Raw genomic sequence first — 27,621 nt, 5'->3', positions numbered from 1 at the left:
ACTGACCAGCTGCTTGGCTGAAAGTGAAAACCTTAAACTTTCCAGTTAACCACTGAATGCCTCAGTCCTTCATTTGACAAATACACCTCAGACCTAGAGTTGTGACAAGGAATCAGCATTGCATATTTGACTAGAAGGGTCTCAAGGTTTAAGTAATGCTATCATATAATTTGCAAGTAAAAAGCAAATAACATATTCTTTCTGAATGACAATTAAAATCCCAATAGATCAATCAGGGTGTCTGTGTGTGTGTGTGTGTGTGTGTGTGTGTGTGTGTGTGTGTGTGTGTGTGTGTGTGTTTCAAAACTGACAAGCTCATTCTCTAGTTTAAATGGAAGAACAAAGAAACAAAAATAGCTAAAGGTAAAGCTGAACAATAACTTGGAGGCAAACCATGAGATATAAGGAATCCTTTTAACATGGCATTGGTGTGCATATAGAAAGACAGACCAATCAAACAGAATAGAAGGTCCAAATGCAGACCCTTCCACATCTAGCTCCATTTACTGCAAAAGACTACAGCAGCTCAGTGGGAAATGGAGGGTCTTTTTAACCAGTGGATTCTGGCATTAGATATTGACACAGGAAAACACTGAATGCAGAAATCAGAGAAAATTATATATGTGAAAAACAAAACATAAAGCAAGTTTGGTAAAGCATAAAGCTGTGTAAACTTGGAGAAGCCAAGGGTTTCTTGAAAGAGACAAAGAAGTACTGACGAAAGAAAATATTGATAAACAGGGCTTCATTAAATTAAAACAATTGTTAATCAAAAGTTTTGTGTTAATCAAAAGATCAGAAGTGTGGAAAGACAAGCCAGAGAACAGGAGACGGTATTTCTAACACATGCATCTTAAAGAGAGAAGGCAACTCATACATAAGGAGAAAGTATCCAAGGACGTACTGAATCCAGAACTAACCCTGAGCTCCCGCAAATGAGCAAAACACGACAAAGTTTATTTTCCAATATATTCAAAACATTTTAAGCACTTCACAAAACAGAATCTCCAAAATTAACAATTCACCTATTCAAAGGTGTACCACCTCACCAGTAATCAGAGATGTAGAGGAAACTACTGAGATTCCATTAAATGACCAAAATTAAAGAACTATCACTCCTAGTGTTGATGGGGATGTGACAAACAGTTAATGTTTTCAGCTCTTCTATATTGCACGTGGTGGTGGAGAGTGGTTCAACCACTTGAGAAAACTGTTTGACAGTATTTACTGAAGCTAATGATGCATGAACTCTAAGAGAAACTCAATGACCCAAGAGACATGAAAGCAAAACATGAATGTAAATGACCTTGTGAGGTAAGAATGCCTGTGCTATCATTACTCATAAAGTTACACCCTAAAAGTTCATCAACAAGAGGACACACTGCACAATAAACAATGAAAAAACTAGATAACAGTAAAAATGATTTGGTTTGACCTATCAAAATGTTTGGATCTTAGAGGTAATATAAGTGGGGGGAGTATCATTTCCCCTAAATACACACTACCTATTCCATTTTTGTGATAATTGTACAACCAATCTCTGTTAGAGGAACGATTACCATGGAGGGGGGGGTACCACCTCAGAGCAAGTGTACAGGAATCTTCTAGAATTCGGGATATATTTTATGATTTTATTTGAGTGATAACTACATGAGTGTACACATAAACACATAAAAATTCAGTGTGTTGTGCTTTTAACATTTACTGACTTTAGACTATATAAGCAAAATCTCAACACAAGGAGAAAAACAGCATCTCCCTTGAGAAAATATTTTAATCTAAAAACAGCTCTAAACTTTAAATAAAAAACCCAAAATCTCAATAAAACATGTATACTGACTGTGAATGTCTATATTGGCAATAAAGTGTAAGAGGAACCTTGCATTCTTCATAACATGGGCACACAGAGGAAAGACACAGTGTGTGCTTGATTGGCAGAACAAATCTCTGGACAGCAGAAAGGCTTCCCTGCTGTGAGACTTCGAAGACGGAGGGAGGTATGTGGCCTGTTTCCACTAGGAAACTGTAAATCTCATTTAAATTCTTCCTTGTGAATATATGTTGATGTCAACGGAATAAACACATTGCTTTGAAATAAATGGGATTCAACATTTCCAGCAATATTTATGTATTCCTCCACTGAAAGTATTTAGTTTATAAAACATTAATGCCATTTCCTACCTTTAGAACACATGTTTTGTCGTGAACAGCTGAACAAAACAAAGTGTTTTAAGATTTAAGGTGTAATAAGATAAATTTGTGAAGATTTATGAATTCATTGCATAAAAATGAAGAAAGAAGCAGTGGGGATGCCTGTCATAAGCTAGATATGCTAATCAATTTAAATATTGACATAAACATTTTAATATAAAACAGCGGAAGTAACTATCACAGGTTGGGCATGTTAATTTATTCAAATATAAACATATAAACATACATGTCTATTTTAATATTAATGTACCTTTAGACTTATGCATAAGATTCGAAGATTATTGCTGGTAGACCAGAGCAAGCACAGCAACTCTATCCCTCAGGGGATCTCTGAAGTATTTCAGAGTATTGAATGTCATCTTTCTAAGGAAGATGCATTGCTTGCAGAACTCAACAGTTTTTCAAAAGCAAGTAAAAGTAGTTTTAGCAAATTTATGCTAAAGTGTTAATGTTAATGATTATCAGACTTAACTTTCTCTTTACATGCCTTGAAAGACCTGGGCAGTCTACAGGATTGGTGGGGTATTGGAAGGAGCCACGGGAAACAAAGGGAAAGTCATCCATCTCAGCTTTGCATATGTCATGACTTTATCTTAATAGTAGCTTTTAACTCTCTGATTCCTGGTCATCTGAAAATGAGTCACCCTAGAGAAATAGGTCATGCAGCTACTCAACAGAAGAGTATGGAAAAACACATTTCTTGCAAATCAACTTTCTCTCCTTCTATATTGAACATCTCTCGAAAACATATTTTAAACAAAACAATAACATACCTAAGAATTCTTTAATGAAATGCATTTGTTCACATCATCTGTTTTAACTATGTGTTTAAAAAATGAATCCTCTTTCACAAGCACATGATCTAATCTGTTAGTTCTGGTTCTGATTTTACCAGAGGCAGAGCCTACTATATCTTGGAACTAGTTCACTTATTTTTTAAAGCTATTTTAAAATATATGTGTGTTTTTTAAGAGTTTTACCTGCATGTATGTATGTGCACCACATGACTGCAGCTATCTCAGAAGTCAGAAGAGGGCATTGGATGCCATGACACTGGAGTCACAGGCTGCTGTGAGCCTGTCTTGTAGGTGCTGGGGATTGAACCCAGGACCTCTGCAAGACCAGCCAGTGCTCTCCTAATCACTGAGCCATCTCTCCAGCCCCATAAAATATGTTTTTAATGATGCACAGAAACATTAAAAGTATATAAATATATATATATATATATATGACTATAGGCAAGGATTTTTAGACAAGATCCCTAAAACACATAAAATGAAAACAGAAACAGACAAACAGCATTTTTTGTCAAAAAATGTTTGCACATCTTTAAATACATGCTCTTTTCTATCATCTAGAATTTTCTATTCCAAATTATGTAAGTTTTCATTTTATTATAGCATTCACTAAAATACTTGACAGCATGTTGAAATCTCTTCTTTCACTTTCATTTTTTTTTCAGTTTCCCCTTTCTTCTTGTATCTAAGACCAGCTAAAATCTATTGTTTCAGCTTTGTCTTTTCAATTGATTTAATACCTAAGCAGTTTGTGTTTATTTACTAATGATCATACCAAATACGAGCTAGTAACCTTTGCGAATCTAGCTTAGGAAAAGCAGGAGGCAAATTCATTCTTGCATATACAAAGGCAAAGGGAAACACTGAGTTTTCAGAGTCTTGAAGAATGTTCTTCAAGAATGCCAGTGTGTTCTATTAGACTTTTTGTAGTTTACTGAAGGGTCTTAGCATCACTTACAGAATGACAGGAAAAGAAAATGTGCCATTTGCCTGGTAAGGATATCATTTATATCTTAACTTTGCTAAAATGTATATATCTGAGACTGGAGAAATGGCTCATCCATTAAGAGTACTTGTTTTCTCAAAAGACCAGGGTTGGGTTCCTAGCACCCATGTGACAGCTTACAACCATCTGAAACTCCAGTTCCAGGAGATCCAACACAGTCTTGTGAAATCTGCAGGCACCAGACAGATACTCATGTGGTGCACATGCATACATGCAGACAAGACACTAAACACATAAAATAAAAAAAATCTAAAAAAATTAAAACATAGATAAAAATAAAGAGTACAACATCTCTACACATTTGCATTTTAACAGTAGTCCTCCTGGTGTGAGTTTTGCATCATGAAATCTTAGTAACTCAAGATCAACTGAAATATGCAAATATTAAATGAAAAATATTCCAGAAATATTTTTTTTTGGTTTTTCAAGCAGAAATAATTTTTAATGTAAATTTAATTAAAAAATATTGAGGATTTTTAAATTTTTATTTTAGTAACAGTTATTGCTGTCAATCTCTTACTGTGGCTAATTTATAGATTGATCTTCATTATAGGTAAGTAATGGATAGGTATAGGAAAAACCATTTATGTAAGGCTTACTGCTACCCATAACTTCAGATACCCCCCTGGAAGCCTTGCAATATATCTGTTGTGGATAAGAAGGGATGATCTATCATAGCTCTCAGATAATCATGATTTAAGTCTTTCTGAGAGAGACTGTACACTATAAACACAGAAGCCTGCTATTTGTACGTTATCTGTGAATAAACAAACGAAGCACATTTCCCAGGAGAACTCACAGGACAGTGTCCATTGCTCTGGTAAATGTGCTAGAGTCCATCATCTAGCTTTCGACTTTGCAGACCTAGAAATCAGATTATTTACAATCACCAAACACAGTAGCATGTGCCCTTACCCCCACCCCTATCCTGCCCTTCATTCCCTTAACTCTGGCCTCATGGACTTTGTACTATTTCTCCCTTATACTGAGCAGTCATATGCCTCAGAACCTTTGTGCTGGCTGCTTTCCAGGTGCCCATGGGCCTTATTCTCACAGCCTTTGTGCCTTCACTTAAATGCCCCTACATGAGCCCAGCCTTCCCTGGCCATCTGTATCTTCTTATTACATCATATAGGATTGCCCAACATACCAAATAGACTGAAGATTCATAATCAAATATCAGATTCATAATGATAATATTTTAGCGTAAGTATGTCTGATACAATGTCTAGAACATCCAGGCATACTCAAAAACACCCATCCCTTATTTATCTAAACTTCAAATTTAGCTTGATTCTTGAGATTTTATCTGGCCACTTTCCCACACTCTGTGAGCCCAGAGATGATGTTAGCCTGGACTACAAAGATAACAGTAAGGATGGGAAAAGGCAGAAGGAATGAGATACAAAAATCAACAAGCCATGGTAGTTAGATGAATAGAGGGTGGAAGGAGACTTAGTTTGTGTAACTAGATAAAAGTCTGACACACTGAAATCTCCCCATAGAAGTAAGAGTTCATTAGACACCATGTGTATTAATCAATGGCAGTTAGGAGTACCTAGAAGTATTAAGATTGAGGAGCCATTAAACAATTCAAATGGCTGAATGGAAGTTTATGAATTAGGGGTATGGGATTGTGTGAAACTGGGAAGCTGTGTACAACAACAAAAGCAATCACTACAGTAAGAAGACAACACACGGAATGCAAGAACACATCAGCAGACTATTCATCTGACTAGAGGTTATTGGTTAATAACCAGAACATGCCAGGAACTCTAAAATCTAGATAGCAGAAAAGACACTGAATCTGATTAAAACCATACGCAAATGGTCTGAATTTCTCAAAAGACGACGTACAAACGGTAAACAAATATATATAAAAAAAACCTCAGCATCGGCCGGGCGGTGGTGGCGCACGCCTTTAATCCCAGCACTCGGGAGGCAGAGCCAGGCGGAGCTCTGTGAGTTCGAGGCCAGCCTGGACTACCAAGTGAGTTCCAGGAAAAGGCGCAAAGCTACACAGAGAAACCCTGTCTCGAAAAACCAAAAAAAAAAAAAAAAAAAAAAAAAACCTCAGCATCACTAATCATCAAGAAAATGCACATTCAAACCTAGTGAGGACATCTCCCTTTAATTTGAATTATCAAAAAGACAAGAAATAGACGGAGATGATGAAGAGAAAGGGGATCTCTTGCTCACTGTTGATACAAATATGTTAACACATTTTTTGTGGGAAATAGTGTGGAACTCCTTGGGAAACATGAAATGGAACTAAATATAATCAGACTACCCCACTATAAGATACTCTCAAATGTAATGAAATTCTTATACCAAAAAGATGTCTTTCTGTATCTATCACAATAGTATTCCTAACAGCCAAGCTATAGGAACAAATAAATGTCTATTGACAAGTAACTAGAAAAAGAAAATGCAGCACATGCATACACAATGGATTTCAGCCATAAAGATAAATGGAGTCTTGTCATTGGTAGATACATGAGTAGAACCGGAGGGCCTTATATTAAGTAAAATAAGCCTGCCATGAAAAGAAAAAAACTGTGTGTTCTTGTTCAGATGTTGGCGCTCAAAAAGAAAAAAATTCATTGAAGTGGAAGGTAGAGTAGTAGTCACAAGAAACTAAGAAGGTATGATGGTTAATGTCAACCTAAAAGGATCTAGGATCACTAGAAGACAAACTGCTTGGTATATCTATCGGGAACTTCAGGTAGGTCAACGAAAGTGAGAAGACCCAGCCTAAGTATGGGCAGCATCATTCCCTAGGCTGGGGTCCCGGAATGATCAAAAAGGAGAAAACAAGCAAAATACCAGCATTCATCTCCCTGCTTCCTGACTGAGCAGTAATGTGCCAGTGGCCTCAGTCTTCTGGTATTGTGCTGGGAACTGAACCCTTAAAGTATGGGCCAAAATAAACCCTGAGCTGCTCATGTCAGGTGCTTGTCTCAAAAACCAGAAAAACAAGTAATACTGAAGAATAGAGGAATTGAAGGTGGGGGTGGATTTCAGTGCTCTGTCCTACAGAAGGAACAACTACAGTTGACAATGATTTATTAGAAATTGTATAAATAAGGAGAAAACAGAAGTTCAAGGCTTCCCAACACAAAGAAATGGTTAAGAGCATATAAAAACCCTTTGAATCACACTTGATCATCACATATATATATATATACACATATTGAATTATCACACTGCATCCCAGAAATATGTGCAAATGTTATATGCCAATTAAAATCTTTACCCACAGAGGAAGGAGGGAAGAAAAGAAGGAAAGAAATAGGAAGGGAGGGAGGGAGGAAGGAAGGAAGGGAGGGAGGGAGGGAGGGAGGGAGGAGGAGAGAGGGAGGGAGGGGGAGGAAGATACAAAGCTGACACAGATCAAGGCTGTGAAGCACACCTGGCACTGACATCATTCACTTTTGAAGCCCAGGAACAGATGATCACACAGGGAGTATGACAAGAAGAGATGAGTCGGAGATCACCTTAGGAACTGCGCTACTTCCCTTGTCTATTTCCTGCCTTGATTTCCCTTTTTCTTCATACCACAGACATACATATGTATGTAATGAAGTTTACTTATAAAGCTATAATTGAAAATTCAGCTCACTTGATACGTCTTTCATTAATCTCAAATCTTCATTAAGGAGAATTACTTTCCTTAGGTATGACACTATGCTGTGGGATGTTCTGTATGGCAAATGTGTTGCTCTGATTGGTCAATAAACAAAACACTGATTGGCCAGTGGCCTGGCAGGAAGTATAGGCGGGACAAGGAGGAGAATAAAGCTGGGAAGTGGAAGGCTGAGTCAGAGACACTGCCAGCCGCCACAATGACAAACAGCATGTGAAGATGCCGGTAAGCCAAGAGCCATGTGGCAAGGTATAGACTAATAGAAATGGATTAATTTAAGCTATAAGAACAGTTAGCAAGAAGCCTGCCATGGTCATACAGTTTGTAAGCAATATAAGTCTCTGTGTTTACTTGGTTGGGTCTGAGTGGCTATGGGACTAGCAGGTGAGAGAGATTTGTCCTGACTGTGGGCAAGGCATGAAAACTCTAGCTATAAATGGCGCCCAACGAGTTGGCAAGAGTTTTCACCTAAAACCTGAGAAAAGATTCTAAAATGGAGCTAAAAACAGCTTCTTAATTGTCTCTCTCAAATGAGCGGCAGCTGCCGGTTTGAGCTACTGGCGGGTTCCTAGTGTGCATGCTCGACCTGCAGTATGGTGGGAATGAGGCCTCTGCAAGTGGCACATTAAGCTGCATGGAGGATTTAGCCTTTGCTAGTACAAAACAAAAAAAAAAGAGGTTTCTGGGCTACACGCTGCTTGGATAAAAGCATAGCTCCACGATAGCTCCCAGAGCTGGCAGTAAACATACCACCGCCACGTTGGGAAGCTGAGGTAGGCGGAGCCAGCAGCCATAGCACTGTTTCAGTCTTACAAATTCTGCAGTTTAAAGCAATAGATTCACAATAAGACAGATTCAGATGTAATAGTTTACAATGTGTGTAAAATATACGTAGGCTTGAAAGAGACAAAAAAGGTGATATATACAGTTATATAAACAAATACATAGTTTTAAAAAATAAAGTCTTTAAAGAGACAGTAAAATTAATATAAAAAATAAGCCACGTAAAGATGAATATTACACAGAGAATCTGGATTGTGTTGTCTTTGGGATGTTTTAACTGCAGAAAAACATTTGATCATAAAAGATGTTGAGTTAAACCAATATATATATTTTAAAGATACCTTGACTTCAAAATTTGGATGTAAGGATGTGCTGCTTTGGAAAGGAGACTCTGCTTTTGTTCCCACAGAAAGCCAGAGGCTATGGATTTGTGCCAGATTAAGATACATCAGGTTTGACCAGCCAAGACCCCCTGAAAGGTCTCCGATGACACCATGGCCCAGATGATCCAATATCCAGAATGGTTTGAAGGCAACTGGCTCAGACAATACAGCCTCATGGACTATTCCATTATCCTAAAATTTTCTTTGTGTCCCCATAAGATACAGCGCCCCCCTCCAGCAGGAAGTAGTAAGAGAAGCTACGCCCAAATTCCCAAATTATATGTAATTTTACTTTGTTAAGGTTAAAACCTTCCTTTTTGAAAAAAAAAAAAAAGAAAATGGGAAGTGCTGTGGGATGTTCTATACGGCAAATGTGTTGCTCTGATTGGTCAATAAATAAAACACTGATTGGCCAGTGGCCTGGCAGGAAGTATAGGCAGGACAAGGAGGAAAATAAAGCTGGGAAGGGGAAGACTGAGTCAGAGACACTGCCAGCCGCCACGATGAGAAACAGCATGTGAAGATGCCGGTAAGCCACGAGCCATGTGGCAAGGTATAGATTTATAGAAATGGATTAATTTAAGCTATAAGAACAGTTAGCAAGAAGCCTGCCACGGCCATACAGTTTGTAAGCAATATAAGTCTCTGTGTTTACTTGGTTGGGTCTGAGTGGCTGTGGGACTGGCAGGTGAGAGAGATTTGTCCTGACTGTGGGCCAGGCAGGAAAACTCTAGCTACAATACTACTTAGGACTTCTCCAGATCAGAAGTGGAGAAGGTGAAGGCACCAGTTGTGTACAGATGTAGAACTACTTAGTCTGTCTTCTATAGGTGGATGGAAAAGGTCCCTTAGGTATTCCATATTTTACATGTGTGTGTGGGGGGGTTACATTTGAATGTAAATGTGCCCAGTTGCACATGTGCATATGGGTGTGTGTACTCATGTATGCATATGCCTATAGAGACCAGAGGACCATCCAGATGTCATTGTTCAGGAGCCATTCACCTTGTTTTTTGAGACAGCTTCTTTCACTGCTCTGAAACTCATTATGTAGTCTAGGCTGGCTGGCCTGCAGGCCTCAGGACTCTAACTGTCTTTGTCTCCTTAAACTGAAATTACATGGTTGTGCCATCATGGGTGGCTTTTGAAAACAAAACAAAACAGTGACTTCTGGGGATCGAACTCAGGTCCTTTAGCTTGAAAGGCAAGCCCTTTACTGACTGAGCCATCTCTCATATTTTCTAAAGGCAAAGACAGAATTCTTATTTGGTAGAGGCCATCGAGGGGCCTCTTGACTCACTGTTTCTGCCTGTGCTTCAGATCCCCTGTGCACTTTCTTTATTTGTTGCCAAAGCATTTGAGAACAGAATAACTGCTATTCTATGTTGAGAGTAAATCAACAGCTAACAAAAGTAGACAAAGCATGCTGGACTATGATATAACAAAAATACTATGAACCAAAAAAGGGCTGCCAAATGAGAGAAAAATGGGACACAGCTATTTTAGGAAAAGGTCACAAGAGGTCACACAAGTACCTTCACTACTTAGCTTTAATCCAAAACTCTTCCTCCAAAGAAAATACCTGGGTAGGAGGCATGTCCTCCTGTCATCGGGATGGTTTCTTGCTCTTTCCACATTTAGGAGTGAAGTTCTACATGTGTCACTCCGAAGAGTTTGGGGTGGTACCCTACTGAGCACTGAGAGTTATTCAAAGTGCAGAAGACAAATTTCTACACGAGGTTCATAGGAGATTTTTCTCTCAACAAGTATAAGCTAATTAAGAATGATAACTTTCCCCCTTAAGTTAGTAGAGAATTGACTTAACGAGGTTTTTGTGTTTAGCTTTGGTCCTGTGAATATCCTCCATACCAGCTAGACGGTTTGCATGAAGCTTGAAACTGGTTTAAATAGTATTTTAAATAGTATTTTCTTCGATGGCATCCTGCCGTCTGCTTCACCTGTGCTTTTCACACTGGTTTTCTGTTTTGTTTTGTTGTTGTTGTTGGTTTTTGTTTTTTGTCTTTTTTAAGGATTCCTTATAATAACTTAGAACTTATGCTTAAGGCCACGTTAAGAGAAGAAACTAACCACATGATATGGAAGTTTCTATCATAGAGGATCCAGTTTTAAGCAACCAATGAAAGCAAAGTTGAAGTGTGCCGAGCATGGTAGCTGAGCTGAAGCTACCATGGTCAAGTTGAAATTTATTGTCACTGTAAAAACACACAAATGTATCTTAGCCCATAATGTGAATATAATGTAAATCGATCAAAGACTTGGAAATGCCTGAATCCAAGATTTTTCAGTTTGCATTATTATTGACTCTTCCAGATTATTCTTGAGTTCTGTCCCACTTGCCATGATATTCCAGGTCATCGTTAAGGCTGCCATAGAGTGAGTGGAGGACAGCCGTGAAGACACGAGGTATCCTTTATTACATTTAGTTTTAACTGTAAACTGTTGACAACCTCTCCAAGTCCAGAACTGAAACCCTAGCCTCTCCCTCAGATTTGCTCGATTTTATTTTTAGATGTAATCACTTCCCTCCGGTAAATGGTTAGTGACCACACACACAGGTCTGCACATGAGAAAACTAAAAAGGGAACCTTGCCCCATGAATCAGACACACAAGACAAGACACAAGGAGAGTAGCCTGCCAGGCCAGGTCTAGTGTGTCACATTCTCCAACTGTCCCTGTGGTGGTACTGTGCTGACATTTTCAATTAATGTAAATGATATTTGAGGTGAAGCAATTGCCATGACAGGTTCCAAATACACTTCTCGCTCTACAGGCACCCTTTACCGAGTGGCATAAGAAAACTCAGTGCTTTCTTTATTTATTTCCTTTAGTGCTGCATGTTTTGGGAATCTTATTACAATTCAGGTTCTTAGAAAAATCTTTCAAGAAACTAATTCAGTAAAATATTTGGGGCTAGAATACATTTGGGTAGTTATATATACAGTATAACTTGATCAAAGAACTGTGATATTCAATGTAGAAAAGTAAAATATTTAGAGGAATTCTAAAATATGAAAGTTTGGTTATGTAAAAATGACTGAGTTCTGGGGATATTCAATAGACAGTTTTGTTATGGTTAATGACTCTTTCTGTACTTGTATAGCAAAGTATATTTTAGTATTTTTTAGCAAAGTAGAGACCATAAGTGGTCTTCTTACAATAAAAGCTTATTAAAGCTAGAGATTAAAATAAAATGACAGACAATAACTGGCTAAGGAGTAGATCAGAAAGAAAATAAAATGACATTTAATTATCCCCAAAGTGAGTATTTCCCCAAGTGCATTCCCTAGTCATCCTGCATTAGACTCAATTGGTTGACTTGTCAAAGATGTAAAGAACTGAATTTTCCATGGCTTCAACAGCAAAACAGGAATCTCTGCTAGGCAGTCAGGAATCAGTACCTGCTGGGATTCTTGGTCTTGCTAAAACCAGAGTCAATTGTGTAGAGCCTTCACACTGTGGTTCAACTCAAAACCATTTCCTACATACTAGCATGGCCAAAAATACTGTACCACTCAGCTAAAGATTTAGCCTCCATTCTAGGTAAAGGAAGCCCACCCACCCATGTGAAATTGCAAAACAGAGCACCTTCTCTTGCTAAAGAAACATAAATTTAAGAGAGCAGATTATCAGAATATAATATAATGCTCTCCCTAAGTAACTTTTTACTTTAACATGGCTTTAGTTGTTAGCTGTCACTGTTTATTTATTTCTCACTGCAGAAAAGGTGCTTTTCCCTAAGACTATGTGACAAGCTCAGGCTATCATACACACGTTAATAGAATATTTGAATTTTCATGTGGACTGTTTTAGGAAATGGGCTTCCTCTGAAATCAGTGACAAATAGTCAAAATGGACAAAAATTGTTTATGCGTGACAGTTTTTATTCTGTGTATATATAAACTCAAAAACCTCTATGAGAGGGAAGTTGTGTCTAGTCATCAAAATTATTAAGAACTATTTCAAGAGAACATACACAGAAAGAGTCAGTCTTCAGATCTCAAGATACATCACTGTTACGTGATTGTTCTCAGAATACATCCCATCTGATTGTTCCTTAGCAACTGATCTTACATATTCACTTCAACTTTGCAACATGAAGTACATGTAGGTTAATAATCTATACAGGCACAATTAATTTTAAAAGTCAGTTATGAGAATAAATGTTTCAAATTGCTGGAAAGACCTTTGGGAATATTTAAGAGAAAATTCATAAATGTAGCAGTTGAGAATAAATATTATCTATTTATTGGATACTGTAAAGATGTGTTCACCCTTTGTTTCTCTTATCTGAGATACCACGGAGCTGAATATATAATTAAACTCTATTTCTTTTTACATTTCGGAATCTGTTTTTCACTTTTTCTTAATTAAGGGTAGACATGTCCTTGTTAATCCTAATTAGTGGTGAATTTTTAGACATAACTTGAACAAATAATTCTTAGAGGCTAAAATGTGAGATAATATATTTATGCACAGAGACATACATGCATATAGTCACATTTACAAGTTCCAATTATAGAAAAAGTTAGAGAACAAGTGTATGAAACATTTGGAAGTTCATCCTAGGCACTATGTGAAGGTCGGTGGTAGAAAACAATGATTTCTTTTTTCTATATCAGTACATCTAATCTGCGGCCTCTCCAACCTTAACAAGATTTGCTTTGATGGATTTTTTTAAAATGGTTTAAGGACTATAGATACCACTTCCCAATCAGGTAGAGAGGTGACCCACATACCTGGCTTGTCCCTGACAGTCACACAAGTGGAAACAGGAAGCAGGACCATTGCCACCCAAGTCCACAGTTTCCAAGAGCCGGTGTGCTTCATTGTGCCTTGAAACCATGGGAACCAAGGGCCACAGATCTGTAATGGCAGAAGCATTAAAGTTGAGAGTACGTACTCTGCTCCATCACAGCCACAGAACCAGCAAAGAAAAAGCAATCAATTTCTACATACCATATGATTATATATTAGGGTATATGATGCTCTAACATGTAACTGAGTAATTTAACACATATTTTAAACTTTATGAGTACTCAGGAAATATTCCTAGATTCCTTTTCCATTAATTATTCAATTAATTACTCATGATGACGGAGTCTTATCACTTAAATTTTCCCACTTTTTCAATAGTTTTTAAAGCCATACCACTCAAATGATTTTTTTAATTTTAAAAATGGTGGTAAAATAGATTGTCCTATGAAATTCATATCTTGACCATTTCTAGGTGTGCACATGAGTGTAATCAAGTGCATTGCCATTGATTTGCAGTCCCCACCTTCATTCAGCTCAATAATTCTTGTCAGTTTGCAGAACTAGGTGTCTGTGACTACTAAGCAAACATTCCCATCTCATTGTCTGCAAATCCCCCATTATCATTCTACTTTCCCTGTTATAGATTTACTATCGTTGGTATCTTCATATGCAGAATCACTCCGCTTTTGTCTTCTGGTGACTTTGTTTTACTCAATGTAATGTCTTTGGCGGAGGGTGTATACCCAAAGGTGCCTACAGTCGTGTGTTCATAGGTACACCTATACATGTATGTATGTGTGGAAGATGGAGGTCAGACCCAGGTGTCACACTCCTCAAGAGTCACCCACCTTGTGTTTTGAGACAAGGTCTCTCATTCACCACCTCACTTTCACTGGGTAGAGTAGGCTGGCTGGCCAGCAAGCTCTCTTCCCCAGAACTGGGTTTATACACATACACCACCACACCCAGTTGTTTTTTGTTGTTGTTGTTGTTTTGTTTTGTTTTATGTGAATTCTGGGCATTGATCTCTGGTTTTCATGTTGATGCATTTAACTGACTAAGCTTTTTCCTGGCCAGCAGTGCAAGGTCCTAAAAGTTCATTCATGTTGAGACATGTGTCAGAATTTTCTCTTCTTTGGGGGCTAGATGATACTTCACTGTTTGTGAACGCCCATTTTGTTCATCATCCATCCATGGACATTCGTTTGTTCCCATGTTGTAGCTGTTGTGAACACTTGCTATAAGCACAGATGTATAGCCATCAATCTGTGTCACTACCTACAATTCTCTTGGGTGTATGCTCAAAGAGGAAAATGTGTGAATCATATGGTTCTCCTATTTTTAATTTCCCGAGGACCCACCTGTTTTTCCATAACACCCATAGTACTCACATTTCTACTAGTAAGGTGTACTGATTTCTCCATATCCTGTGTTACATTTGTTGCTTTCTTTCTTTTTGGTCAATACCATACTAATGAGTATTAGAGGGTAGATCATTGTAGGTTTGCTCTGTATTTTCCTGAGAATTAGTGATATTAAACATATTTTATGTACCTTATGGTCATTTGTATGTCTTCAGACACTTTCTCTGTTTTTTTAACAGCTAGCTGTTATCTTTTCATATATTCTAAATTTTGACCCTTTATCAGTTTATAATTAACAAATGCTCTCTCTTATTTCATGGGGTTCCATTTCAGTCTACTGACTGTATCCTTTCATACACAGACTTTTAAACATAGTTTATTATATTTTTTTCATTTATTGCTATCTATTTGGTATAAAATACCATGATTCAGAATTCTTAAAGACAATTTTATCATTCATGATTCTGTTTGAGAATATTATATTTATATATTATGGCTTAATTGACATCATCATATTTTACATAATCTATTTTATTACTCGACTGAGTTCTACTCCTATAATTACAACTACACATATACAACCTTCATTCTCTTTAAAAGGAAACTGATAATGCAATGCCTATTATAAATTTTATAATATTCTGTTGGCATCATCAGTGCCTTTAAGAATTTATATTCCTCCTCTACAGGTATTACAATGAAAGATTCAGCAGATAAAATCCATAAAATCTACCAGGCAATCTGATGCCCTGTTCTTGCTTCCATGGGCATCAGGCACATGTGTGCTGCATAGACATAAATGCAGGCAAGATATCCATACACATACAAAATAATGTAAAATAAAATAAAATTTTCTAGATACCTATAACAGAAAATTTAACATTGTTTAAATTAATTTTACTGTAGTGAATTAGCTAAAATGGAAATAATTTGAAAGAAAAAAGTCCTGGAGTCCTCAATTTTATTTGACAATTACACTTTTATTATAAATAGCTATTCAAGAGTCATAAATCACTTATTTGCCATTACCTACCACTTAATAAAGAGCCAATCCTGAAAGAATTCATCACACATATGTCTAACTTCTGCCAATAGACTCTCTTTAGAGAACAATAAGCCCACCATCTTTGATAGTCTATGTATACATGCCAAATACTCAGTTCAGCATTTTAAAATTAATTCAAGATTTTAGATATTTCTGGATGAATAGCTAGAGGCAGCAATTACAATGTTAAAATTGTATGTGTGGTTCTAAATATCGAACATCTGGTCTTATGTCTTATTTATTTTGAATTCCAGATACAGACATAGTCCTGATCCTCACATGACCTTGCAAATGGATCACAGTTATTATTTCATGTCTGTTAGTAACTGTTAAATAAATGAATTCTAGTTCAAATAAATTCTATATCAAATATTGATCCATTGTCAGGGAGATCTGTGTTTTTTAACTGAGGTAATTTTTCTCAATTGATCAATTAGCACTGAAACATAATAGTTATGTTCTATGTGAGTTCTGCTACTTGTATGTAAGTTCTGGAACATTTTAAAGTCTTGTTTCATTCACTTGCAAGCTAGGAGCACTGACATTGAACTATGTATTCTAAAGATGTCTGCTGTTAGAGCTGCTAAAAAATAATTAGTCTAATTTGCAGTTACACTTATCTCTTCCGCTCAGGTTGATTTGATATCTGAAAAGTAGAAGTGCTAAATGGTTTCAGAAATTCATTTTCATCAAGACTTTGGTTCCTATTACAGCAACAAAGAACCGGGGAGCTATAAAGTCACAAACTTGATATGAACTCTGTCTTGACATTCCCCCAACAATTTCCTTGAGACACTCAGAACATGACAGAACTTAGCATTAACCTTATTTATCCACAGTGTCTGAAGTAGAATATTGTATGATTAGTTGATGAAATGTTTGAGTACTTGAACTTTCTACCACTATTTCTAAGTGATATCGGCAGAAACTTATACAAGAATCCATTCACTCCCCATCCTAACCCAATCCCTTCCGAATTTCCAACAGCCAAGCCTTCATCCTTCTGTAAACACTCATTGGGTTCTCCAACTTCACATTACCTAGAATCCCTTCTAATCTCCCTACAGATCCATTGCTTCCTAGTTGACTTTTTTATCTGTCAGTCTGCCTGCCTGCCTACCTATCGTCTATCTATCTGTCTTTCCTCTCTCTCTCTCTCTCTCTCTCTCTCTCTCTCTCTCTCTCTCTCTCTCTCTCTCTCTCTCTCTATCTATCTATCTACCTATATATACATACATCTACCTATCTCTCTTCTATCCAGTTGGATACCTCATTTCCTTATTTCACTAGCATGTATTTGCTAGATTTTTTTAAAAGTTATGTTGGAGGTATTTGCTGGGTTGACCCCAGTAAAACTGCCATGGGAAAAACGTCACCATATCTTTCTGAATCTTTCCTATCCTTCTTCCCTATCACTGTCCCCAGACATAGACTGAGCTCAGGCTGCTGGTTGCTGCCCTGAATTTACCACGGTTTCCCTCCTTGGATTTCTTCATCCGTGGCCTTAACCAACCCCCCTATCAGAATGCAGCAGTTTTCTATCTGTCCCCTCAGGTCTCGGTAAGATGATTATCAAGAAAGTTTGATAAATTAATTCGAGCCAATATTATCACTGCTTAGTGCTTTGCCATTTACAGTTGAAGTTAAGCTTTAAGACAGACGCCCAATGCCTCCCCAGTTCAGTGATTAACATAGAGCTACAGGACAATGTATGCAGAGGCTGAAGTTTCTCAAAACCCTAGAATTGCTTTCTGGAGAACCTGTCCAAAGCTAGTGTCTACAGTACATTTTTAATAGAAGTATAGAAAACATTGGTTCTATGTGCTCTCATTTTCTAAAATAGGACATAGTTTGTGTGTAGTATTTATTTGAATATTCATAGCTCAGAAATAAACTATACCTGCCTCTAATATTTACAGGGTAAAGAATAAGAAGGCTATGTAACATATACCTAAATATTTGAAAAAAAATTCAAAGAGACTGGGAATATTGATTTTAAAAACACACATTTTTCTCCTTTTATCCAAGCAAATATCTTGGGCTGGCAAGATGGTTCAGTCAGTAAGGCACTGGCTGTCAAGCCTCAGGAACTGAGTTTTCTTCCAGGACCCACATGGTTGAAGGAGGAAGATTAGACCCTCTTGCTTAGGTCCTAAGTCTTGTAATGAAGGTAGATATCAGGTCCCAATTCCACAGACATGAATGCTCATAGAATGATCTATCCAGAAGCCTTGGGTTCAAGTCCAGGTTTGCTTGATCAAAAAGCTTTTGTTATTACAATGTGTCATTTACTAGCAGGGTGCAGGGCATGACTTTCAGATCCTTATATCTTAAATCACTTCCTCATAAATATTCATTTACCCCCTATCAAGAGCCCAGTCAGAACCTTTATAGTTCTTATCCAGTACCACACAATGTGAAGTCATACTTGTGTGTGTGCTCAGCACTGACGGGCCTACACAGACACCAGTAGACCTTCTAAAACAAACCCTCTGAAATCCTTCAGATAGCCCTGTCGGAAACCTATTTCTCAATGCTATGACAGCAACAATGTAGTGGATGTCTGAATGCCTGGTCCTGATCACTACTTGCAAGCCACTATTCACCTCAGCTTTTGCAGACCAGATTAGTTTTGGATAGTATCTCTTAAAATATTCTTAGTCCACTTCCCAAAATCTTGAAAGCTATTATAAAATCTAATGGATTTCTAAGGAAGACAGGTTTTGAAGAATCCCTTGCTATGTTTTATAACATAAATTCTATAGTTGTACATAGAAAATATGAACAGCAAAGGAAGGATCAATTGAAAGCTTTACTCCTTCATTTCATAGATAGGATGAGAGCCCTACTATGTATTATTAATTTGGGGGATTAATGGTGGGGATATAGCAGTGAGTCAAATAAAATTTCCTGGTGTCAGGGCTAAGAGTTAAGAGCACTTGCTGCTCTTGGAGAGAACCCAGGTTTGGTCCCCAGCACCCACATAAAGCAGATCACTGCTGGCTGTAAATCCAGTTCCAGGGAATCTGATACCATCTGGTCCCTATGGGCACCTGCTTGCATGTTATATAGGTAAACTTACGTAATATACACACACATAATAACAATAAATAAGTAAATAAGTGCCTGATGTCACTGTGGTCCAGGAGAACAAAATAAACACACACTTCATTTTTAAGAAAAAACAAAAGGACAGGAAATCTGAAAAGACAGAACAGTGGACCAGTGGATGGAATGATGGATAAGTGGATGGACCAGTGGATGGAATGATGGTGGTTTTACTAGATGAAATTGTTCAGAAGTCTGTCACCAAAAGTCAGAGTCAATCAAAATAAATATGAATGTTTTTACTGTTATGCCATTTTACATTTTATGTGATCATGGTGCATCTTTGAAGTTATGTATTACATGAGGGATGGGTCAACAGAGCTGTCACCAAAATAAAAACAAAGCAAAACAAATAAACAAACAAACAAAAATTATGAAAAGAACACACATAAAAAAGGAGATAGTGAGAAAGGATGCTGATTCATTTTTTTGTAGGCTATTACATTAAGAGTAACACATCTCAACTTTCAAACAAGTAAGTTAGAAAGACGAGAAAATGAATTAGACAAAGTTCCAAATCCCAGAAGTCCTTAAAATGTGTGTATCTAATTTGTTCTTCAAAATTCATTCTTGTTAGAGATTTCATTTGTTCCAATAAAGGATTTGTTGTTGGAAAGAGAAAGAACATGTTTGACCTGTCAGATGTCTGCAAGAAGCCACATTTCCAGAGCATTCTTTACAGAGGGAATGCTAAATGATAGGGTAGATGATTGATGTTTTAAATCAAACTTTCTTGACTATTCTCCAGTATGTCCATACATCACTCCAGCGGGAAAACCTCGTTATGAAGTGAGGCATTGTGTAAATAAGCAAAACAGCAGGTGCAGCACATCTGGTCTTTGGTCAGTTTTGAGAATCTAACTTTCATGGAGAGAAAAAAAAAGCCAGCAGACAAGACATCATACAGAGCTAAAATCCTAAGGAATAATCAGATGCAATTGTTTTTGGTATAGATGTGTAGTTATTTTATAATTTCATCATTTATTGTTTATTTTACTCATGAAATTGAAATAAGTGCACAGAAATCTCCCACAACTTGAGCAAGGTTTCTACCCTCCTAAAAACCACACAGAAATCTCTTCACCTTTATGTTTTAGTTACAAATACCACCAGAGTAGGAACACATTAAGTTCCAAAACCATCTTCAATCTCTTCTTCACGCCCTAGGCATTTCAGATCTGGAGAGAAGCCTGTCCAATCCTTGCAAAACGTGTCTTTTGAAACCATGCACACTCTCTCCACAAAAACTGTTCATTCACTTTGGTGCCATTTCTAGTCCTGAAAGTTACAACAGATTAAACTAAACCCTTTTCTAGTTCTTACAACAGCTACGGCTAGACCCTTTTCCTCCACTCTTGTTTCCCTAGTTTCTATTTCCCAACTGCTGAAAATTAATCCCGTCTCCCTCTCTCTCCTGACAAGGCTTTGCCAGGTATTCCGGGACAGCTTCAAACTAGTGACCATCCACACCAGTGGAGTACCAGAGTACAGCAAAGTGTGGGAAGTCCTGGCTAAGAATTCTATTTCTGAAACCAGCCCGATCACGTTAGGGCTCTCCTTTCCATCTCCAGTGGCATTTCATTGTGTACCACGAAGCAAGGGACTTAAGACTCTGGTACAATGGAGGAGTCTCATCTCCCTTACTCTACTGTTTTCCAAACTGCTCCATCAAACTATAAGCAATACCCCAAATACACACTTTTGCCCATGTTTTTGGGGTGTGTGCTGGGGATCTAAATAAGGGCTTTGTACGTAGTAAGCATACTACCTCTGAACTGTAACTGCAGGCCTTGATGGTGCTTTTAATACACATACGTTATTTATGTATTTACTTATTTGCTTATTCCTTTTTCAGAAGTATCTTTCCACTCCAGTCCTCTCACCATCTGGGTACTCTTATTCCACCTTTCCTTTGCAGTTTGAAAGCCATCTTTTGTGTGCAGTCTGTGAGGCCCATCCTAGGCAAGGTTCGCCATCCCCCCCCCCCCCCTTTGAGCTCACTGAGCTCCCCTCCTGTCCATCAACAGTCTGGACTACGCAGTAATGACTCACTTGCATTGTATCCACTCTACGTATCCTCTTAAAGAAGAATAAATGGCTGCGTTTTATTCATTCATCTCCTGTAAACAAACCTAGCATCAGCAGGTAGCTATGCACCCAGCTTGAAAAAGGAACACAGTCTACGGCAAATTTTTCGATGAAAACAAAACAGATATTGAGAACTATAAGCTAATAGAGTGACACGTGGACTACTTAATATTTGTAGAAGGATACATGGGAAATAAGGAATTGTAGGGAAGTATGGGGAAAAAATTACTAAAAGAAGGCTTGATGAATGTAATTTAGTGAGATTCGAAAATAATAACAATTTCGAAGTTGGTCTGTGGTGCCCACAGAAAGCACATTCCTTGACTGCTAACATTGGTACCACTGACCAATTCGTTTAAATGCTTCAACGTTCCATAGGATTTCTCCTTTCGTTTCAAAGACCACTTCCCTGAAGACGTCCACCCTCAGATTCTATTCGAACATACCAAAGCAGCTTTCTCCCTTCCCGACAGTGAGTTTGCCTCATTGACATGCCTCTCTCAATGACAGCTGTCTGCAATAACTCTGCAGATTCCCTCCATCTCAACAACTGCGGCGGACCCACACTGTTTTCTGATTACAAGCTCTGGTTCTGTTTTCTGTAGACACATCCCTGCCTCTGACAGAATGTCACATTGATAGATTTGTATACTATCTCAACTCATCCACCTTTTCTGGTTTCTCTTTCGTCTGAACGGCTCTGTTGGCTTGCTGATATGAAATTCTTAAAATTGCATGGTTGCCTTTGATTTCTTACACATGGGAGGGGCATTTCCAATTCACAGTCTCCATAGGCATGAGATAGGCCTGCGGGTCTACAATCACCATCTTCCTGTGAACTTCACTATGCAACTTCCTCACCTGCTTGTCTTGCTATTGGTCTACACAACGGCAGCGTCCAGTGCCCGCTGCTTCTCAGCCTCCCCTCTCCAGTCTTCTTGGCAGGTGTGATCAGCTCTCCTCATCCCAGACTTCACCTCACCTTGTGCTCAGCTCTTGACACCTGAAGCCTTCCTATAGGCCGTTCCCTGTGTCTTCCCTGCTTGCTCTCTCCTGTGCTAAGCCTGTCTAAGCAGAGGCCTCTTGGAGATACAAGTTCTCAGCAAAGCCTGCGTGGAGTCATTGAACTCAGCCCATTCATTCCATTTCCCACCCGGAAGTATCCCTTCAAGGCTAGGTGTTAGTGTATCTATTTATTGCCCCCTTCTTTTCACCCCTGCTTGCTTTGCATTCTTCATTTGGATTTCCACGTACGACGTTATGAGTTCCTGTCCACGTCTTCTATCTCTAGAATCACATGCTTAGAACCCACTGCCCATTTCTGCTGCCTCAGAAGGAAAAAAAAAAAAAAAAAACCGAACTGAGATTTCAGCAAAAGAGACCAAACTGCAGGACCAGAAAAATAGATGGAAAGTTTCCATTTTTGAAGAATACCGTGGACTCCCATCTGTTGGGGAAGGATTTGGGGATAACAATGATTCAGATACAAACATAATTGCACGCGGCTTTCTTCCCTTCCGTTTGGCACTTCTCTTACCTGTCCATATGGAGCCGCTCTCCCTGCTCTCCTATCACGAATTTCTTTTTTCAGGACACGGGCAGAAATCATTCTGGTCAAAACCACATGAAAGCACCTGGCAGTCACTTCCAACATTTTCTCCTGGAGGGGGAATGAGTTTTCTAACCCTGGCGGCTACCTCCTCTTTTGTGCCCTGAACAATTATCCCTCTCAGCGAATCCTGTCCGTTTGTCTCAGGACTGGGAAATTACAGTTTGCGCCATGAAAACACGTAGACGTCCCAGCTGCTCCTTTGCAGGCGCCTGGTGACGAGCTCGCTACTTAGAAAGGGCCCTGCAGCTTTGCTTGCCTTCTCGGGAGACCCTGAAGGCCACCCTTATGGAGCCAACCTTCTTTCCCTCCTCTCAGAGAACAACCGTAGGCCTTGGATTGTGCGGGAGTGTTGCTTTCACTAGCTCGCTTTCTTGGGGGTGAGGAGCGGGCAGATGTAAATTCCTCTAAAGCGCCTCTACCACCCTCACCTCTTTCTGCTCCTCAGCCCTCCTCTCCAAGGAGAGGTTGGAAGTTAAGCAGTCTCTGAATTGGTGATGGGGTGGGAGGAGGCAGCACAATTTATTTCTGTTACCCTTCCATTTCCCAGCCTCGAGCTAGGTCTCACATCACCCACTGTCGCAGTTCCTGGATGGTTCTATTAAAAGTACACATTTTCAGCAGCTGGGTCCGATCCTTTCTACTACCGAGTCCACTGTCCCCCGAGACCCACTACCATGCGTTCACCCCCCTGCCTCCCACGCAGTGGAGTCCCTGTGGGTAACCTGCGCACCCACTCCACCGGCTCCAGAGCCCTCCAAGACCTCGCTGGGGTAAGGTTAAGCTTCATCGCCCGCCTGCTTCAAAGGAACTGGCTTGCGCGGTGGCGCGCTTGGTTCCGGGCCAACAAACTTCTCCCCGGCCGGTGCGCGCCGCCTCCCTCCTCCCGGCCGGCCGCGGTGGCTGCGGCGCCGGCCGGATTCCCGCAGAGCTGAGGGCCGCCGCGGGCAGAGGCGGGGCGGCGTCCCCTTGCGCCGGGACCCTGACGTCCCCGCCGCGGCGGCCGTGGCAGCGAGGACGGCGGGGACGGCGGCTGCGCTCCGGCCGGACGCGCTGCGCACTCTGCGGGCTGAAGGAGGCACAGGGCCGGCCCCTTGGGAACCAGTCCCCGATCCGCGCGCCCCCGCCAGCCCAAGCCGGGCTCGGGGACCCCCACGGGGGTCGAAGTGGGTAACTCCGTGCGGGGAGGACACGGGCGTCTGAGCTTGCGCGTCCTGGGTTTCGCCTCTCTCCCCGGCACAGCATCCCAGCCCCAGCCCACAGCCCCGCAGAATTCGTAGCTTGCTCCGTGCGTTTACCCCTGTGGAACCTTCTTCGGGGTCCGTCCCACCCGCATCAGCATCGCTCACACTTCTGCTTCCCAAACCCACCCCGAAAACCCACCGAGAACCTAAGTGGAACGCGCGAGCCCGCGTGACCTGGACGCGCAAACACGGGCCACATTATAGGTAGCGTATCAAAGTGGCCTGGTCTGGCCAAAATGCACTCGGTCCCCCTCGGCTCTGCGTGGGAATGCGCAACCGCAGGTGGGCAGATGTACCCCCGAAATACACGTGCACACGTGCAGGACCGTTTTTGACATTTTCTTAAAAAGCAGATGCAGGCAAATGACCAGAAACACAGCAGATGACAGAGACCGGGCTTGTGTGGGCGACATCAAGCAAAACGGCCGGTGGTAGAGCCGCACAGCTTACCTTGGGTTGCTGTCGGAGCCCCTGGGAGGCGCGGTGGAGTCCGGACAGGGCTGCCGCACCACCGCGGAGTGGCCCGCGCCAGCTCCCAGCAAGTGGAAGCGGGACGCATCTCTGCCCTTATTCGTCCCTCCAGTGTGACCCTCCCACTCCGTGAGCACGGAGGACTCCGCAAGACAGTCCTCAGCCAACTCGTGCCCAGATTTTCCTTGATCACACAGAGCCGGGGATTCTGTCTTTCAGGTTTCTGTTTTAATAGCAATCTCACAGAGGCAGTGACAGTTGGAGGCAGACCCTTTCTCACCTCTGACTATGAAGAAGTGTCCTCAAAGTACAATGCGTGGCACACATTCACAGGTAGATAATTGGCTTTTTAACAGCTGAGCTAAAAATAAAAAAGGGTATCATGTATATTTTATTTTTCATTTCCATGTCTGGAGTTTATTTAAAGTTAATCGAGTCAGCTTGAGTTCTAATCATCATCCTGCATGCAGGTTTGTGTCTGCATAAAGGTGTGTTGTGGCTGTTAAATATATTGTCCTTCAATGGAGTGATGTTGCAAATACTAGCCTTTTAAGTCTTTGAGATCTCTTTCAGCATGTGGAGGGAGTATGTATAGCAGCAAATATACAGTCAGTATACGTGTATTTTCAGATCTGTATCCATTCATAGTAGATACATACAAATATTTATATACATAAAGTGTGTGTGACTTTTTAAAGTCTAGAATTTGGAAGATGAAGCCAAGGAATAGAGAATATTTAATGTTTTTTTTCTTTTTAGTTGTGTGTTGCCACAGTTGGAGATAAAAGATGTATTGTTGATCCATAATGATGGAAATCAGCAAAGTGTTACCTCAGAGCCATAGACATAAGCTTCACACACTGAGGTTCACAAACCAAGGAATACATAAAAATCAAGGCAGCAAAGATTAAAAATGCTCAGAAAAAAAAGTTTTAAGATAGCTCATTTTCACCTTATCGGAGGGAGACAATTACAGCATCAACTGGCGGTGGGTGTTAAACCTACCTGTCATCCCAAAGAAAACACTTGGAGTTTGAGAGTTCTCAGAGTGCCACGAACCACTTTTCCCGTCGGGAATTCAAGCCATCTGATGCGTTTGCTCCTCATGTGATTTCCGTCACCAATTTTTGGTTGACTGTGGAAAGAGGCCAAAGGCAGCTATCACATGAGTGGAGCGGCTCTGGTGCCCATTTAAAGACATGATTCATACGCCTTTCCTGGGCGCCTGGTGAACCTTTCCATTTGCTCAAGGATCCTTATTTCACTGGTTTTTCTCATTTGTCAATTGTACTTCATATTCTATTTCTGCCCAGGCTTTACAGACTACTAAATTCAGGTATTTGAATCCTACTGATACTCTTTAAGAGAAAACTTTTAAGCTATATGGCAAGAAGTCCGTGATTTTTGACTCCATTGTCTCAATAATTTCATAATCTTTAAAGTGTTTATGAAATAGCTAAATACAGTTTTGTTTCTGTTACAATTCTCCTTTTGTTACATATAACATTGAACCAACAAAAGTTTGAACACCTTCAGAAACCAATAAAGAACTTTAAAATTGGCCCAGCTGTGTTCCTAGACACACCTGTGAGTTCTCTCTCTCTCTCTCTCTCTCTCTCTCTCTCTCTCTCTCTCTCTCTCTCTCTCTCTCTCTCTCTCTCTCTCTCTTTCTCTCTCCCTGTCTGTCTCTCTCTCCCTCTCCCTCTCCCTCTCTCTCTCTCCCTCCCTCCCTCCCTCCCTCCCTCCCTCCCTCCCTCCCTCCCTCTCTCTCTCTCTCTCTCTCTCTCTCTCTCTCTCTCTCTCTCTCTCTCTCTCTCTCTCTCCCTCCCTCTCCCTCTCATTTTACTTCAGGAAATGGTTTGAATCTAGACTGTTTTTATGTCCATAATTTTTGAGATTTTATCAAATTCTTTTTGTTGAATTTTAAAGTGACTTCAGGTAGAAAGACCATTAAACCAAACACCTTCTATTTATCTAAGTCAAATACACCTATACATGGTCCCCTTGATTCTGAAGCCACTGCTGGGGGGAAAGTATCCCAAAATAACTGAGGAATTTTAAATGGCTAAATTCCCACAGCAACTCAACATCTAGCTCTATCTCTCTCTCTCTCCCTCCCTCCCTCTCCCCCCTTTAAATTTTTGTTTAAAATTTAAAAGCAAAACTACTTTCAACATGTATACCTCACAGCTCACTATCTGTGACACAGGAGAGACAGTTCCTTTTGAAGCATTTTAAAGAATTCATATCTGTATATATGCTCCACTTACATGAGCTGAACACTTTACAGTGGACACTGCAACCTGTCTTGATAATTTGGGTATATTAAATTTATCCAATGTGTTTCTTTTAAGCTCCCTTCTGAATTCCTTCAGTTTCTCCCATTTCCTGCATCTGTACACCCAACAATGCCACATCTCTTCTCTTTTGTTATTTCTTTACTTTTCTCCTTCATAGTTTCCAATTCTTCCAAGAAGAAAGAATTCCAGCATTGCCCCCAGCTAATTTCTTAGTTACCAAAACATGAAAGTGTTCATTCTTTATTGACTTTTCGGGGCACAGCCATACATGACTTCCCTGCATGTCCCATGGAAATACTTCAATGCGTCCGCAGTGGATGAACAGAACTTACTGTTAACTGTAATTGCTGAATCTGACTGGCCCTTGCTGCAAAGTGCCTCCCATTAGACTCTGTTCTAGGCCAGTACCACAGTATGCTGTTTTTATTCACATTAGTTCTAAATTCTCACAGATTATCCAAAGCAGGCTAGGCACCTAGTCATTCTAAAGCCTGGTTTTGCCACTGTTTCTGAAAACTTCTTGTCCCAGAGAAATTAATATCCCATGGTTCGCCTTTCCATGTGCTTCCTTTCCAGGAAGATACTATATAGCTCATGACGTGTACTCGGTTTACAAGTGACTGGAGGAGGGGAGCACAGCTGCATCTTTCTCTTGGTTTCTTCGTCCCTTGTCCCAGGATCAGTGACACTGAAAGGAAATATGATAAAAGACAAATGACTGGCCTAGTCATGGGGACAGTTTAGTGACACCAGTTAAGTTCTCAACAGCAATTTAAGAGAGACAGAGTG

The 27,621-nt window shown here is 39.9% G+C and overlaps 1 protein-coding gene across 11 annotated transcripts in view; it reads right to left on the bottom strand.

The window, feature by feature from the left end:
* Positions 1-26,117, bottom strand: part of Col19a1 (collagen type XIX alpha 1 chain) — a 339,939-nt gene extending 313,822 nt beyond the window's left edge. For 8 of the 11 annotated variants that reach the window (XM_052745262.1, XM_052745264.1, XM_052745265.1 and 5 more), the window contains exons 1-3: positions 23,551-23,780; positions 22,746-22,868; positions 13,585-13,711 (exon numbers count right to left, since the gene is read on the bottom strand). In XM_052745262.1, coding sequence (XP_052601222.1) covers positions 13,585-13,711; positions 22,746-22,868; positions 23,551-23,607 — 307 coding nt within the window. In that variant the 5' untranslated portion in view covers positions 23,608-23,780. Of the gene's footprint in view, positions 1-13,584; positions 13,712-22,745; positions 22,869-23,550; positions 23,781-24,511; positions 24,656-25,537 lie in introns of those variants that run through there. The other 3 variants (XM_052745261.1, XM_052745271.1, XM_052745270.1) reach the window with 3 other exon arrangements.
* Between the last annotated feature and the right edge of the window lie 1,504 nt (positions 26,118-27,621).

Source organism: Peromyscus californicus, unplaced genomic scaffold, assembly GCF_007827085.1.
Source record: "Peromyscus californicus insignis strain IS unplaced genomic scaffold, ASM782708v3 Scaffold_19__1_contigs__length_69161282, whole genome shotgun sequence".
NCBI classification, from domain to species: Eukaryota; Metazoa; Chordata; class Mammalia; order Rodentia; family Cricetidae; genus Peromyscus; species Peromyscus californicus.
The sequence above is the reverse complement of the archived record's forward strand: the minus strand, read 5'-3'. Positions and strand labels throughout refer to the sequence as shown.